A 16,665-nucleotide genomic window follows, 5' to 3' on the forward strand; every position below is an offset into this window, starting at 1 on the left:
GGAGCCATCTTTTGAAAAACAGCGGGAACTTAGTTGCGCACCTAATATTAAACCTACGTTGTAGATACGTACGTACGATCCTCCAGAATCTACCGATGTCAGAAAATTGAGGTCGAAAGTAGGTTTAAAATTTCGACTCGGGTACACTAGAAGACTAATAAACAAAGCTTGTTAACATAATTAAGCAATACTGACAGACCTCTTGTCACCAAAGACTGGAGAAATCCCTTCTACTCGGACGTCACGTGACCCTCGGTTATAAAGGGAACCACGAGACAAAGCCCGAGGAGTTGGACGCCGACCTCAGACGCGTACGGTCGAAAAACGTATAGAGCGGTCGGAATACGGGTTCGCAAGTAAGCGCACGGCGTAATTACGTATAAGAGGAATCGGACACCGGCTTTAACCGCGTGCGGTCGAGATACGCGTTCGCGCATAAGTGCACAGCGTAACGACGCATGAGGGTGCCGCGCGTTAATTGCGGGATGTGATAGTCATGCTTAAGCAGATTTGGATTAGCCGAACCCCTGAGATCAAGGATTAGCTGTTGGCGTAGGAATTGGGCCCGCCAAGCTGTCGAGACGACATATTCCTTAGGAAGGCGATCGGTAAACGCGGCGTAGCCGTCATTGTAACATCCGCATGCTAATTAATAACGCAATATCACATCTATTTCGAGTCTCGATCGTATCGTCCTTCTCCGCGATGCGAGAGTACGTTTATTAAACGTGTTGTACCGTTAAAATCAGTAACGTAGCGTCGTTATTATAGTGTAGAACAAAGGATCTGCGCATGTCAAAGAACCACCACCATTTTGTGTCGCCGCGAGCGGAAATTTCCATAGCCAAATGCTACAGTTTATATTCTCGAGGCATAGTTACAGCCTATAGTTTGTGTTCGCTAAGCTACAGTTTAGAACAGCGTTTAGAGCAAAGAGCTTACTATAGTGTATGTCTACATCGAGCGAATAACATAATATATATTGTCAAAAATAAACATTTTTATTTTATACCATATTCGGATTTTACGGCTTACTGCATCCCTATTACGTCGGGCGGTACCACGAAATCCAGTCGATTTGAAAGTTATTAACAATTTTATATTTTTATCAACAAAATCGACCACTGAACTCCAGAGACTGGAGTAAATAGCCAACGACCACCACTCACTGATGTGTTAATTATTTATTAATAAAAATTCACCTTCTGACTCCATTGACTGGCGCAATTAAGCCAGCGCACACCACTCATTGATGTATTAATTAGTAATTAATAACAAATTCGCCTTCTGACTCCATTGACTGGTGCAAAATAAACCAGCGCACACCATTCGCTGGTGTGTTAATTAGTAATTAAAAAGATCATCCATTGGACTCCATTGACTGGAGTAAATAAGCCAGTACACACCACTGAGTGTGTGCGCTAATTAGTAATTAACCAAGATTGTCCACTGGATTCCACGGACTGGAATTCCATAACCTCTAAACACCACTCACTGGAGTTGTGCAAATCGCATACCTACTTACCAACGCCGTGGACATGGGTGTACACGCCCATAATCGACGTACGGTCCAATGATCGGACGTGCAACCTTCGGATACCATTCACTGGAAGACGCATCCCGCTCTCCTTCCAGAGGAGCTGACAGAGTGTCGCTGCCCTCTTAATACCAGCGACTGGCGACCGTGGTGAGTGGGGTGAAGGAGGGGCCAGTGTATAACACTGGATTGGGTACCGAGGAACCACTGGATGGAACTGACTGGCTCCAAGGAAGCAAAATACAGCAATCGGTTTGAAACTCGATCACACATATAAGAACACATGTAAATAAACAAACAACCCCTTTCTTCCCATCTCACCTTCTCAAATAAGATCTCTCCCTCACATAGAGGAGATTTTCAACGTCTTCCTAATAATACCTACTCTCATCGCCACTCCACACCTTTTAACGTGGTGACCGTGACAGGACTGTCGTTGAGGACGTCCGTATTCACGGCATTGATCTAAGTGCAGGAAACGTTCGTAGATAGATCGCGAAAAAGACTGCCTGATCAAAACAAGACAAGCTCAGCGAGACGCGTAACCGCTACGGGAGAAATGATCGGCGACCGTGATTGAGACTCGTGAGTGAAAGACAATAACTATAAGTGCATGCTGTACTAACCTTAAGTCTAAGAAAGAGAGAAGCGCTCAGATAGAGATTCTGACAAGCTGGCTCGGTCAAGTCAACGGTGGCAAGATTAGGAAACATCCGGGAGATAATAACAACGGAGCGTAGTTTTTTACAATGACAAGTCGAGTAGAGCTAACGGTCACAAGAACGACCGGTGTATAGATAGTCTTTGGGGATTAGCTATCCTCAGAGAAAGAAGGGGAGAATTTATTTAGTCGTCCGTTCTTCCCAAATATCGGACATAGATTCGCTTAACCGCGCGTCAAAAGTTCAAATAGCGGAGATATTCGTTGCACAGAACGAAACTCTAGTTTGTTAAAGTCATCAAAAAGAACCACCCGTTGAAAAATAGGGGATAGTTACCTAAGTCTAACCAACACCAGCAAGTCACATAGAGCGCGAACGAAAATTAGTATGAAGAACCGGAAATACAGATACAACACGGACACAATACATGTTTATGTGTGCTATGGTTTGCAACAGAATTCTATAGTTCTTTGATTAAATTTGGAACAAACGAACTTCGCGAACTAGCACAGTAGTCATTTCTAAAAGTGCTTGGATCCTCTGGGAACTGATTCTTCTCTTCCACCGAATCCTAATCCTGATCCTCGAAATTATATTCGTGAATTAGTAACAGGGCCATAGATTTATAAATATATAGTGAGTAAAGACGACGTTAAATCAAAGTTACCGCCGTTCCAATTGGACGAATCATTCGCGGAACCGCCGGTATCGCGTAAAGGAGGAATGTTGCGTACTTCCGGAAATCAACGAGTCAACTACTAGGTTAGGCGCCAAATATAAACCATCACGGGGAGTCGGGTCACCGCGAACGTGCGAGGAGGATAGGAGAAATAGGTCAGAGACAACAGACGTGGAAACCGAACGTCGAGAAACTTCGAGTAACTGGGATCTGAACTAGGCGATAGACGAAATAGACCGTTATAGCCGAGAAAGAAAGATGCCCAGAGAGGACGAGGAGTGCGAAAGGCTTGATCGTGTGCAGGTTCATGGGGAGATGCAGGGGTGGACTCTCGCAGACTAATCGAGTCACATAGCGAAATGCCACAAAGCGAAATCACCCGCAGGGCGAGAAATGCCGTTTTCATCAACCCGCTCCAAAGTTTATCATTTTCGGGTTACTCGGACAGAATACACTCCATGATTTTTTTGAAAAAATTCAAAAATGTAGGTAGGTTCAGAGGATTCGCAAACGCGGAATATTTGTATCATTTTGGCAACGCTCTGAGAGGGCAGGCCACTGTATGGTGGTCGGTTAAGTCCTTCGAAGATCGGGCAACAGCTCGAGAAAAGTTTAAAGAAAAGTATTAGTCGAGGATGCAACAATTGGATGCGAACCAACAGCTACTGCTGGGTCAGTACACATCAAGGTTCAATGAGACCAAGTCAGACTACGCTCATCGCCTGTTCCAAGAATCTCGTATGATGGATAGCCCAATGTCTGAAACAGACTTTGTTAACGTGGTGTCGTCCCACTTTGCCTCGTCCACGAGACAACGGATCATGGATGCAAACACGAGCGACGTTGAAGGTTTGACAAGAATACTCGACGATATGGACCTTAACAAGCGCATGAATGCCAGAAGGTACGAGAGACAACCCCTACGAGAACGAAGCGTAAGTCCGCGTGAAAGAACGCAATGGATCGAAAGAACGAACTACCCGCTTAGAGGCATGGATCGAACCGCCAGGACGGAGCAGCCACAATACAACAGGTGAAGAAACATCAAAAGAGATAGAACTCCTAGTGGCAAACAGGCAAAGTGGGAAAGAATGGTGAAGGAAGAAGGGGAGAATAACACCCGCCTTACCGAAAGAAAGAAGGACGCGAAGCAACGGGGGCGACAGGTAAAATTTACCCCGAACAGTATAAAAAGCGCGATCCTAGTCCAAAACCCAGAGATGACAAACGCGTATCGATCATCAGCGTAGATCCGGAAATAATAACGAACGAGATAAAAGTAAAACACACTTTCGATCTAATAGAAAGCGGTAACCACCGACTGGTATTACCATTAAGGTTCACACACGGGGAAACAGCGTGCTGTACGAACGCGTTGATAGATACAGGAGCCACGGTGTCAGTTGTATCGACACAGACACTTAGCGAATATGACGAAGTCATGAGACAAAGACGAGAAAAACCACACGAAGGATATTATTCGATAGTAAGGTTAAAACGCGTAAAACCTAACGGACCTTTCGGAGGTCTAGCAACAATAGCGCACGCTAAGGCGATGCTCACGCGACCATGAGAATCGCGAACGATAGATTAGCAACCATATGTCTAGACGTGCGCGCGGCAAATGAAATATCGCGATTCGATCACGCACAGTCACCTACGATCGATGAAGTACTCACGAGGATAGGCGATAAAAGAGTATTTTCGAGACTTGACATCAGTAACGCATACTGGCAAGTAGAAACAGCGCCAGAATCTAGGAAATATACTGGTTTTCATTTTAACGGTCAAACTTATGTTTTTTATAGGATGCCCTTTGGCTTAAAAACAGCAGGGTCATCATTCATAAGAGCTCTAGATCAGGCATTTGATTTAATTCCAGAGATAAGACCTCATCTCTTAGTTTGTTTAGATGATATCCTTATCGCATCAGACAACATAGAACAACACTTGGAACACCTAGACAAACTGTTTCACGCGCTGAGACAAATAGGCGTTAAATTAAACAAAGATAAATGCGAACTTTTGGTAACACGCGTACAATTTCTCGGGCACGATATTTTACAAACCACCGTAGAAATGACAGAGGAAACTAAAAAAGCAATAGCGGCGTTCGAACGACCCAAATCCAAAAAAGAAGTGCAAGTGTTTTTGAGCCTTGTAAACTGGGATCGTAGGTTCATCGATAAATTAGCCAATTTAATAAAACCCTTAGACAGGTTATTAACAAAAAACGCCAGATTTAATTGGCAAAAAGAACAACAACAAGCTTTCGAGGCAATTAAACAAGCCTTCGAAGAAGCGCCACAATTATTCCTCATACAACCCGACTTGCCTTTCGCATTAGAAACAGACGCGTCAACATATGGTATAGGCGCGCGACTCTACTAGTACGATCCATCGACTGGCAACAGAGAATACAATCTCGCATATATCAGTCGATCACTTAAAGCGGCAGAGAAAAATTATGCCACCACCGAACAGGAAGCCCTTGTTCTAGTATGGGCACTTAAGAAATTTTAGATTATACTATACGGTAGAACGGTTCGTGTAAAAACAGACCATAGAGCATTAATATTCCTTTCCACGTGCGCTATGCACAGTTCGCGCATCGCACGGTGGATGGAAACGTTGGGTTCATTTGATTTAAAGATACAATACATATCTAGCGAAGTCAACACGATAGCTGACGCGTTAAGCCGGAACCCAATACCGATTTCGGTGTTCAAATGACGAACAAAAAGAAGAGAAAGAGTCCGAACCAACAGAAATATGCATATACCAGGCAGACCTACAAGATGAGATAGATCCATCCGCTTGGGTCGATTGGATAAAATTAGCGCAAGTAAACAGCGAAGAATTGGAAACGTGCAAAACAAACAATCCGGAACAATTCCGCGAACGCGACAACTTCGTGCGAACCATCACCGAATCAGGTGAGTCAGATAGAATAACGATTCCGCGCGAAATAATCTGGCAATTTGTGGACAAGATCCACAAACACATGGTGCATTTTGGGACGGATAAAGTCTTAGATTTCGCGAAGCGATATTTCGATATACATAGACGACATAGTCAGAGATGTCGCAGCATCTTGCATAACATGTCAAGCAACCAAATGGTATACTCGGCCAACAGAAGGCGAGTATCACTACGACTTACCCAAAGATACAGGTAAGTTAGTGTCAGTAGATTTGTATGGTCCTTTACCAAGATCCACGCAAGGAAACGCATATATACTAGTGCTGATGGGTCTGTTTTCGAAGCTAGTCGTGCTATATTCGATACAAGATCAAAAAGCAAAAACTTTAGTAAACATCGAACGCGACTATATACCGCGTCGTGGATTCGCTCCAACATCGATTCTTTCCGACTGCGGAGGACAATTCTTCACTCGCGTTTGGCTAGGATTCGCGAACAAACATCATATCTTACTAAGAAAAACAGCACCGTACAACCCTCAGGCTAACCCGGTAGAAAGGGTGATGCGCGAGTTGGGCCGCGCGTTGAGGGCTTATTCATGCGATGACCACACGCAATGGGAAAGAATAATACCACGCATAGAGAATATAATAAACGAATCTAGACACTCTAGCACGGGATACCCACCGTTAGCCTTAGAATACAACGGGAGATGGACGAGAGAAGTCCCGCACAAAATACCAGCAACTCTAGAACCAATCGGATTACACCCGGTTCATGAATATGATCGGCGCGAACATAGAAAACGCGTCGAAATAGCGACGAACAATATAAAAATAGCGTCGAATAAACGTAAGACACAACAGAAGAAAAATGGCAATGTTACCCCGTAAAGAAAGTGTTAGAGTACGGCGAAAAACACATCGCATAAGTTCGGCGGAACTTATGGGATGATGTAAGAAAATACGCAAATTATATCCTATATATGAAGAACCCTTAATGATAATAGGATGCCCGCATCCGAACACATTTAAATTACAATAGTTAGGCGGTCGTGACGCGGGTATATGTAATAGAAGACATTTGCGTCCGCATAGAAGTGCGACTCTAAAATATGCGCATTCAGAACCCGACGCACAAATAGGCAGACATTTGCCACCGCGAGATCATAAAATAATCACGCGCACAGACTAAACTATTGACGATGAAGAAACCAGTGATATCCATCCACAGAAGGATCAACAAATTATACAGGTAAAAAGATCATCAGAATACACTGATGCATCTGATATAAATTTAGACTCGTCTTGGTCAATACTAACGGATCAAACACAATCATCTTCCATATTAGAAGACGACAGACACAGAGATGACGACAATATAGTACAATTAAACAGTTAACCAATATCGCTGTCATCAGAATCCGACGACAGACCAATTACGATCACATCAGAGTCGACACAACCAGAGGACAACAGTCGTGACCTCAAATAGTATCCAACATGTCCCACTAATATACACCCCTATAACAATAAACAGAGGGGATACAAAAAATAACAAGGGTAGCAATAAAAGCAATACCACTCAAGTGAAGAATCCCAAGAATTAGAAGAAAGAAGATTGCAAGATATATCCTGAGATAAGAGAGATGACTCAGGAACAACATGAAATATTAACAGAAGAAGCAGCAAAGATAAAGATCGTGGAAAATACAACCACCGTCACCAAAGGCTGCATGAATTCAAGCAACTCTTCGTCAGATTCACCCGATAAGAAAGTCGACTGGTTCGACATAGTTTGTCAAGAGGAAAGACAGATATTCTGGAAGATGAACCCTAATCAATTGCGTTATCATATACAACCGATTAATCGACAGTTACGGAAAAACGCACTGGGGTTATCATGAGGCCAGAGAGGCCTGAACAAATGGATGGAGAACAAATGGAGCTCTCGTAAAAGACTATCCCCAACATTCTTATCAACTAAAGAATACGAAAAAGTACCGGAATGTTACACTCTGACTTTCTTCGACAAGACGAGAGATAACCAATATTGGGTTGACGAAGCTGCACACTCTATAACCGGAAAATTAACGAAAGAATATGATGCATACTTAGAATGGTATGGCAATAGAGGCCCAGGTGCCCACCCAGAAGCTGCTTTTTACACAAAATTAAGGTTTGATCAACGCAAACCGATATATATGTACAACGAAGGTTTCTCAGGCACAAAAATACGAAATACCGAACAAACAGTCGAAAGAGTTTAGCTATAAAGACAAAAAACAAAAAGATGAATATTTGACCGAGGGCACATCATACGAAAACCCTTCGTACAACCCAAGATATAACGAATATTCAACCGCAGGCACATCATATGAAAATCCTTCGTACAATTTAAGACACAATATAACACACACGTATCAAAACATAGAAGATACACATAAACCGTCGGTTAGCAATAGAACAATACATATAACAGATTCGAGTACACAAACCGAATACAGTTCACCAATAAAGGAGAGTGTGATCATTCCACCTCCAGAACCTAAACCTATATATGGCCTACCGCGTGAAATAGTAGATGACGATGAAACACGCGAAGACTGCCAAGTCTTATATTGTGATTTTGAAATGATTCATTGAAATGGCCTAGTTCATAGAAGCCGATGAAAATGAAAAAATTTATAAATTGGGTAAACCGATAGCAAACATAAACAGGTATTTACGGGAAGAAGGCTACGATCTTTCGGTTCTCACCCGACAGTCTTACAGTAAACGGTCAAGAAACAACATACGACTATAAACAAAATTATTACATATTAATGTTCAAAATTATCCAGCATAATATTCGTCGCATATAAAGTCGAATGTATTGAATATAAACGAAATCGCAAAGGATGAAGAAATCGTAACATATACATCCGACGACGATGAGGACCGTTCATCATATACATCCGTCTATAAATCCACAAAAGAAGTCCACAAACTTAATAACAATATTTCAATTCAACTTCACACAGATTTGAAAGACAAAATATTATATTATATTGGTGGCTATGTTGTAAGACGGTTAATGCGGTTAATATCAATTGTGAGAGTTGCGCAACATATCTTATTCTACAACGCATCGAACATGATTATTGTCTACCATTGAAATATGTTACATTTGCAAACTTGTGTGACAAGGGTGGATTAATATTTCCCTCTGTAAGCACATATAAAATTATTGCCGAAATAGAAAAGCGACTGCAACTGGAAACAAATAATTTCCAGACATTACAAGTGCACAAATTAGATACAAAGATTATTTTACACATAAAAAGGCGATTTACTCTTGACACATTGATATTCAATGATCTTACATGTAATAATGTCGATATATTTGAAGTGCCACATAAAATTAAATTAATATTTGCGATTGTACGAACATATTTACGAGTTCGGCTATTTTCGTTTGGAAAGTTTTATACTAATGAAATTATAATGCCTATTCGTAAACAACATCGTTTAACTAAACAAATTTTTTTCGCAAATGAATAATAAATGTTTTATTTATGTTTTATTTATGTTTGCAAATTGAATGTATTATAGAATAGAATATATATTAAGGGAATGTAATATGTTATAGTGTATATTGTATTCATTATTTTTTACATAATAAACACAAAGCATTATATGAATTTGTATTTTATTTTACATTACTATTATAATATTATACAAATATAACATTTTGACATATATGACTAATATTATGTATATATATATTATATTACCATTACACTCTCTGTACTTTATCCATAATTTTATTAAATAGATATATTAAAAGCACCCAATTAATTCGTACTACTTCACTATCGGAGCACAGGATATATAAATTGCCAGATAACAATGGCCGCCAAAATTTGCTTCACTTCTGACCGGGGAATTAGCAATCTAGTAGTATATAGAAGTCTGTGGTAAAAACAGAGTATATCCTTTTCTACGTGAACTATACTCCCACTCCTCGAACACGCAGTCTAGATATACTATGACTATGGTCGGTATTCATAGTCGGATCTTATATTTAAGACCGTCTCAAATTCATCTTCAGATGCTGTACAAATTATTTCATTGGCTACAAAGTATCTGAAGATGAACTTAAAGCGGTCTTAAATATAAGACCTGACTATGAATACCGGCCGTAGGTCTCTCATATCCGTTACAATAGACATTTCTTTCCCCTCACCCTTTATAGACCACTCCCGCAGCTCTATGCTCCGTTCATATATTGTTACGTCCTGGTAAACACCCAATATCGTAAACACCCCATGTATTTCTAGCACTGGCAGTGAATTTCAGAACACAGCTATAGTGGAAACTAGACATACGTCGTCGCTCGAGCGCGAACAGGTAGTCTCAGTTTGACGTCTTGGACACACCGCTTATTCCATGGCATGGCGCATTCTCAGGTCGCAGCAAGCGAGGATCGCCTTTTTGTTTTCGCGCGAGTTGGATATGTCAAAGACGACAGTGGTGGTATCGTCCTCGACCTGACGCTCGATCAAAAAGTGTCGCGGCCGCACACAAGCTCCGGCGGATCGCGCGCGCCAGCTCGAGGGCGCCTTAACGAGCCGTTATGAATTATTAATGGGCAGCTGGTGGTCGTAAAAGAGCTGTTGGGACAGCCGCGTCATGGCATCTCGCAGGTGAGGCACGTCTCTCATCCCGCTGAGAGACACACGCGATATCGGCGTCGCGCCGTCGTCGGATTTGCTACAATTTCGCCTTCGTTTCGTAGTTTTTTTCATTGATCTTCAGGGTGCGAATCTTTATCCCGTTGTTCATTGGTGAAAACCGCGCGTAATTCGACGTGCGATGAGATTCGTGCGCGCGAATAGTTTGCTTTTCGACAGGATTGACGCGCGGACGTTGATGCGCGTCCGTTGCGCGGCCTTTACGGCTCGCTCACTTGCTTCTTCGTATGCATGCTAATTGGCAAACGGAGCAAAACGCGTCCGTCACATTTTGTATGCGAACGAGCGAGTGTGTTCGCGAATGAATCGTCATCGTTCGCTGGTGTGTGTAGGGAGCGGCATTTGTGCGCTTATTACCATTTTTGGTATGACGCTGCCTCCTTGCTATTACTCCAACTGGTTGCAACTGATGTCCTGCAATTGCTCATTGGTTACAGTTTGACTACTTTCAATGATCTTTGAGTAATTTTTGATCATTACTTTGACTTACTCTCTGAGAATTGAGACTCTTGTATATTTGCAGTTGAGTAACCACTTGCTGATATACAAAGTATTGCTGATATGTAAAGTATTGTTTTTGGGTTTAAAATAAAAGTATTGAGTATTTGGAATTTGTATATAACTTTGAAATTAATTGTGAATTGAGTAATATATAATTCATATTTCTATTGCAGATGGTTCCACCCTAATATTACAGGTTTAGAAGCTGAACGTCTATTAATGGAACGAGGATATGACAGTTCATTTTTAGCACGTCCAAGCTCTTCAAATCCTGGTGACTTTACATTGTCTGTCAGGTGAATATAAATGTTAACTTCTTTTTCTTTCTCCTCTCTCTCTCTCCTCTCTCTCCCTCTCTCTCTCTCTCTCTCTCTCTCTCTCTCTCTCTCTCTCTCTCTCTCTCTCTCTCTCTCTCTCTCTCTCTCTCTCCACTTCTCTCTTCACTTCTCTCTTCACTTCTCTCTTCACTTCTCTCTTCTTCCTCCTCTTTCTCATTCTCACATTCTTACTTTTGCATTTTTTTATCATACAAATTATAATTTTTTATCATACAAGTTATAGATATACACACTTATACACACATATATATATATATATATACATCATAATAAAGATAAAAATCATACAAATACACCAATACGTAACATTGGATACCTTCGTCTTATCCTCAGACGGAATGGTGAAGTGACTCATATTAAAATACAAAATACAGGAGACTTCTACGATCTATACGGTGGTGAGAAATTCGCCACACTTTCCGAACTGGTACAATTTTATATGGAAAACGGTGGGCAATTACGCGAGAAGAATGGAGAAATTATCGAGCTCAAGTATCCCCTCAATTGCGCTGATCCCACGACTGAAAGGTACGCGCCTTGTATTCTTGTATTTGCATGTTTCGTTTTTTTGCGTAATATCAGTTGTTCGACTCGGCACGGTCACACTGTTAACCAATCCCAAGTGCAAATACATCGGACGCGTGCTAATAGTAAGATGTGACTGAAGGTGGTTCCACGGCCATTTGTCGGCTAAAGAGGCGGAACGGTTGATGCTGGAACGCGGCAAAAATGGATCCTTCTTGGTGCGCGAGTCCCAAAGTAAACCCGGCGACTTCGTGCTGTCCGTACGCACCGACGATCGCGTCACGCATGTTATGATACGATTTCAGGTGGTTAATTACACCATATATGTAACGTCCGACGTACATTAAGATCGTATCTAAAGCCCGATAGAAAGTCAAAGGCGAGATTCACTTATTTGTGAATCGACAGTTCGAGTGTTTGCCACGTAACGAAACGGAACAGATCTTAGTCTCTATATATATATATATAACTTTGTTGCTGTAACAGTAGCAATCGGCGAAATTAGAGATACTTTTTTTATTGTAAACGGACCAATTAACATTGTAGGACAACAGATACGACGTAGGTGGTGGTCACAAGTTCGACAGTCTGAGTGATCTGATAGAGTATTATAAGCGAAATCCAATGGTCGAAACTAGTGGCAGCGTCGTTCATCTTCGGTAAGATTTTAACTTTTCTCTCCCCCAATTCTTTCTCTCTCTCTCTCTCTCTCTCTCTCTCTCTCTCTCTCTCTCTCTCTCTCTCTCTCTCTCTCTCTCTCTCTCTCTCCCCCTCCCCCCCTCTCTCTCTCGCTCTCTCTCGCTCTCGCTCTTTCTTTCTTTCTTTCTTTCTTTCTTTCTTTCTTTCTTTCTTTCTTTCTTTCTTTCTTTCTTTCTTTCTTTCTCTTTCTCCCACATTTTTTTCAATTCTAATAAATCAAAATATTCTGTACGTTCTATTGAAAAGCTCGCTCAAACTTTTCATTACATTTCGTTCTTTCGTAATCGCTTTCGTATTGCTTTGCATGCATCTCAAGCTCTAAATTGTAAGATATAATAAACACATAATTAATCAAGTGATAATATAAGGTTGATCAAAATTAAAAACAAATGAATATATTAACGATAATAAGAGTCGATTACAAATTTAAGTAGATATACTATCTACTTAGATATACTATCTACTTAATAATATAAGATTTAATGTCTACTTTAGCGACATAAGACTTAAGTAGTTGTTTCCATTTTAACAATATAATTTTTACAATATAAAATACATGCAGCTACAGATCAATAAAGTCAATACATTTCGACCGATTTCTTGTAATTTATCCTCAGTCGAAGTTATTAATATAAAACGAATTGTTGCACAATCATTGAACGTGCTTACGGATGCCAAATAACATTTGCGGATAATCAGTCTCAATGGATACTCTTCCGGATTTAAAAGGCTGTTTTGAGGATTCCCGAAAGAAGATTAGCGCGCTATGAAACGTTATTATTCATAGATCATGATGGAAATTTTAAGAAACAAAATGAGAACTGACAATATTAACACGATAAGGCACGAAATGTATCACACTAACAAGGAATCTGTCGATAATACATAATGTAACAAATGTTATTGTTCATTTGCAGACAACCGTTTAATGCGACGCGCATTAACGCCAGTGATATTGAAAGCAGGGTGAGACAATTACACAAAGAGAATGGCTGTTCAAACGGCTGGTTATGTTGGAACGGCGCTAGTGGAAGTGATGAAAGTGGTGCAGGCCGTGGTAAAGGTAAAGCTGGCTTCTGGGAGGAATTCGAGTCACTTCAACAAGTGGAGTGTCGACATCTTTTTTCGAGAAAGGAAGGTTTACGGAGTGAGAATCGCTCGAAGAATCGTTACAAGAACATTTTACCATTCGATCACACGAGGGTGCGATTGAAAGATGTGGATCCAAACATCCCTGGAGCTGATTATATTAACGCTAATTATATAAGGGTAAAGTCTCTTACAGTGTTGCGAATCACAGAATCGTCGAATATCCTCGTGAACGCAGTTTTTTTCTTTTATCAATTTAAAAAAAACTTTTAACATCTCGTGGACATGGATTTATATTTAAGACTCGAGGCTACTCGCTGTGAATCTCTTGATCGATAACATTAAAAGCAAGAAAGTATATGTTCAAAATATCCACAAAATGCGATGAAACAAAAAATATATTCAAAAGTGTTACTCGCAATCGATCGAGCAGATTTGTAAAATAGTTTGGATACTTTCCTCTCTTGCTCTAACAACCGTAAAAAAATTGCCATAGAATTAACGTGACACGCAATTGAGTTTTTTAATCTATTTTTTCCATGATTTGTTATATTAATTTTATTACAATTATTTATTAATAAATATTATTAATAGAGCAAAAGGAAACTTCTTGAACTTAATCGATTACAATTGTTATTTTGTAAATATATATATTTCTTTTTATTTAGATGTATTTTGCAAAAATTCTGAACGCGTATTTTCTCGTTTCATAAATCAGGATGACCGCGGCGAGTAGTCAGAAACTTCAAAAAATTGTAGCTAAATTTCAAATCAGCTTAGACAACTCGATGTTTTTGTTAAGAACAATCACTGAGAATTGCGGATTGTTGCTAGAATCCGAAAATTGCATTCGATGGTCTCGTGACCACTAATATATTGTCACAAATTTATTTAATATATACCGTTGTCAGGTGGAGGGTAAAATTCTTTTGCAGAATGAAGAAGGTGATGGGACAAGTACTACCACTATTGGCACTGTTGGCGGCAACGAAGTTGCGCCGCTCGGCAAATACTATATAGCGACGCAAGGCTGTCTCCCGAACACCATCGGAGATTTTTGGCACATGGTCTATCAAGAAAATACTCGGGTGATTGTCATGACCACGAAAGAGATGGAGAGAGGAAAGGTGTGCGCTGTGTACTGTAAGTACTGTTGTGCTGACAAATGAGGATCTAATGGGACATGATTTTTTAGAACAAGTGCGCGCGTTACTGGCCGGAAGAAAACGAAATCGCCGAATACAATGATGAATGGAAAGTGCGCGCCATGTCGCAAACCTCAACCGCTGATTATACCCTGCGCGAGTTTTTACTACAGGGAACCAAACCGGACTTTTCCGAGCCCAGAAGAATTTATCATTACCACTTCCAAGTAACGATTTTAATTTGTCGAACGACTTGTAGAGTGTTCTAAAAATATTTTCTAATTGTCAACTGAAACATCTGTTCTTTATATTTAATCATGCAAGAATTAGTTACGTTCAAAGAATATAATTAATAGAATAAAATAGTGATCGACTTTTGAAAGATGAGTGTCGTTGTGTAGATCTAAAAGTATATGCTATCAGATAATTTTTATTGAGCGGTTGTGCAACCATTGCGTTTTTTTTTTTATACAGTCAATGTATGTCTATAGACTCGCTCGCTATAGAGAATTTCTTGCGGAACTTTTTAATAGTTTTCTGTAGACATTATGTGAAGAACTTCGATAATTTATCTAATGAATATATTCAATAGTAAAATTAAATATTGCATACCTGATTAATATAGGCATGGCCCGATCACGGTGTCCCGTCGGACCCTGGCTGCGTACTGAATTTTCTACATGACGTAAACGCCAGACAAGAGTCCATCGCGGCCTCCTCAGCCTCTAACAACCAGAGCGTATCATGCATAGGGCCGATTCTCGTTCACTGCAGCGCCGGAATCGGCAGAACTGGCACATTTATCGTCATTGATATGATTCTAGATCAAATTAAACGTCACGGTAAGTGGAATGAAATAAAATGAAATTAAAAATAAATAAAATAGCAACCAAACAATTACTGTTCAAATATGCATAATCAAAGCTACGAAATATGTTTATAAATGTACCGCTTGATTTTATCACATTCAGGGTTGGACTGTGAGATCGACATTCAACGCACGATACAAAGAGTACGCTCACAGAGATCGGGAATGGTCCAGACAGAGGCGCAATACAAATTCGTCTATCTCGCCGTTCTGCATTACATCGAGACGGTATCACAGCGAATGCAGGCGGAACAGGTGAGTACGAGTCTGTATTGCCGCGTACTGACTCTGTAAATTAGTATCTCATAGTCATTGAATCCTATTCTCGTTTGGGTCTTTCCAGAAATCACTTCAACTAGGCAGAGAATACACCAATATTCGATACAAGAGCGAAACGAACGCTTCCGCCAATGCCATCGTAGGCGAGACTTCCACCCCTGCGTGTACACCGACCCTTCCAACATTGTCCACGTCTACCAATAATTTGAGGCCAAAGTAATTTTTCCGTCTAATCGGCTTAGTCGGTTCCGCGGACATCCGGGAAAGCAAAGAAGAGGCTTCGTTACTCTCCCTCATTCTCCTTCTTTCCCTTCTCTTTTTCATCTCATCTTCTGTATCTTTCTGTCGAGTAATACGAGAAGAAAAAACCTAGCTCGGTACGACGTAACCTGCTTACAAGAACCTATTCTCGCCGATGACATAATTCAGTTTCGCCCATGTTGAATACACTTATTTTTATTGAGCATACTCACGGCGCATTTTTTTAAACAGATTGTGACCTATACATATAGAAATATATACATAAGTTGAAATAAAAAAGGGGAAAAGCCCTATACTTCCGGCGACTCACAGTTCAGTAGCTCAATGTAAACGACGAAACATTGAAAACCCTTTGTCCACCTTGTACTTCCCTAATATGCTTCCTGTATTTTTCCTACATGTGTACACATTTTTTAAGGATATCT

General features: G+C 40.5%; 1 protein-coding gene across 4 annotated transcripts; it reads left to right on the forward strand.

The window, feature by feature from the left end:
* Positions 1–10,229: 10,229 nt before the first annotated feature.
* Positions 10,230–16,545, forward strand: LOC105186698 (tyrosine-protein phosphatase corkscrew). 4 transcript variants are annotated; one of them, XM_011147085.3, is made up of 11 exons: positions 10,230–10,487; positions 11,210–11,332; positions 11,708–11,902; positions 12,042–12,204; positions 12,446–12,558; positions 13,516–13,867; positions 14,599–14,814; positions 14,883–15,059; positions 15,458–15,674; positions 15,804–15,955; positions 16,044–16,545. In XM_011147085.3, the coding sequence occupies exons 1-11, from the start codon at positions 10,474–10,476 to the stop codon at positions 16,197–16,199; spliced, it is 1,878 nt and encodes a 625-aa protein (XP_011145387.1). In that variant the 5' UTR covers positions 10,230–10,473; the 3' UTR covers positions 16,200–16,545. The 4 variants fall into 4 exon arrangements, with proteins under 4 accessions (XP_011145387.1, XP_011145388.1, XP_019698558.1 ...); XM_011147086.3 differs by having other exon boundaries at positions 14,623–14,814; XM_019842999.2 differs by lacking the exon at positions 10,230–10,487 and adding an exon at positions 10,786–11,057.
* The last annotated feature ends 120 nt before the right edge of the window (positions 16,546–16,665 follow it).

This window comes from Harpegnathos saltator, unplaced genomic scaffold (assembly GCF_003227715.2).
Source record: "Harpegnathos saltator strain DR-91 unplaced genomic scaffold, Hsal_v8.6 scaffold210, whole genome shotgun sequence".
Classification (NCBI taxonomy): Eukaryota; Metazoa; Arthropoda; class Insecta; order Hymenoptera; family Formicidae; genus Harpegnathos; species Harpegnathos saltator.

Bases quoted from the DNA above. Each gene is read 5' to 3' on its own strand.
- LOC105186698 (XM_011147085.3), top strand. The intron at 13,868-14,598 runs GTAAAGTCTCTT...TACCGTTGTCAG, and splicing joins TTAACGCTAATTATATAAGG to GTGGAGGGTAAAATTCTTTT. The intron at 15,060-15,457 runs GTAACGATTTTA...TGATTAATATAG, and splicing joins TTTATCATTACCACTTCCAA to GCATGGCCCGATCACGGTGT.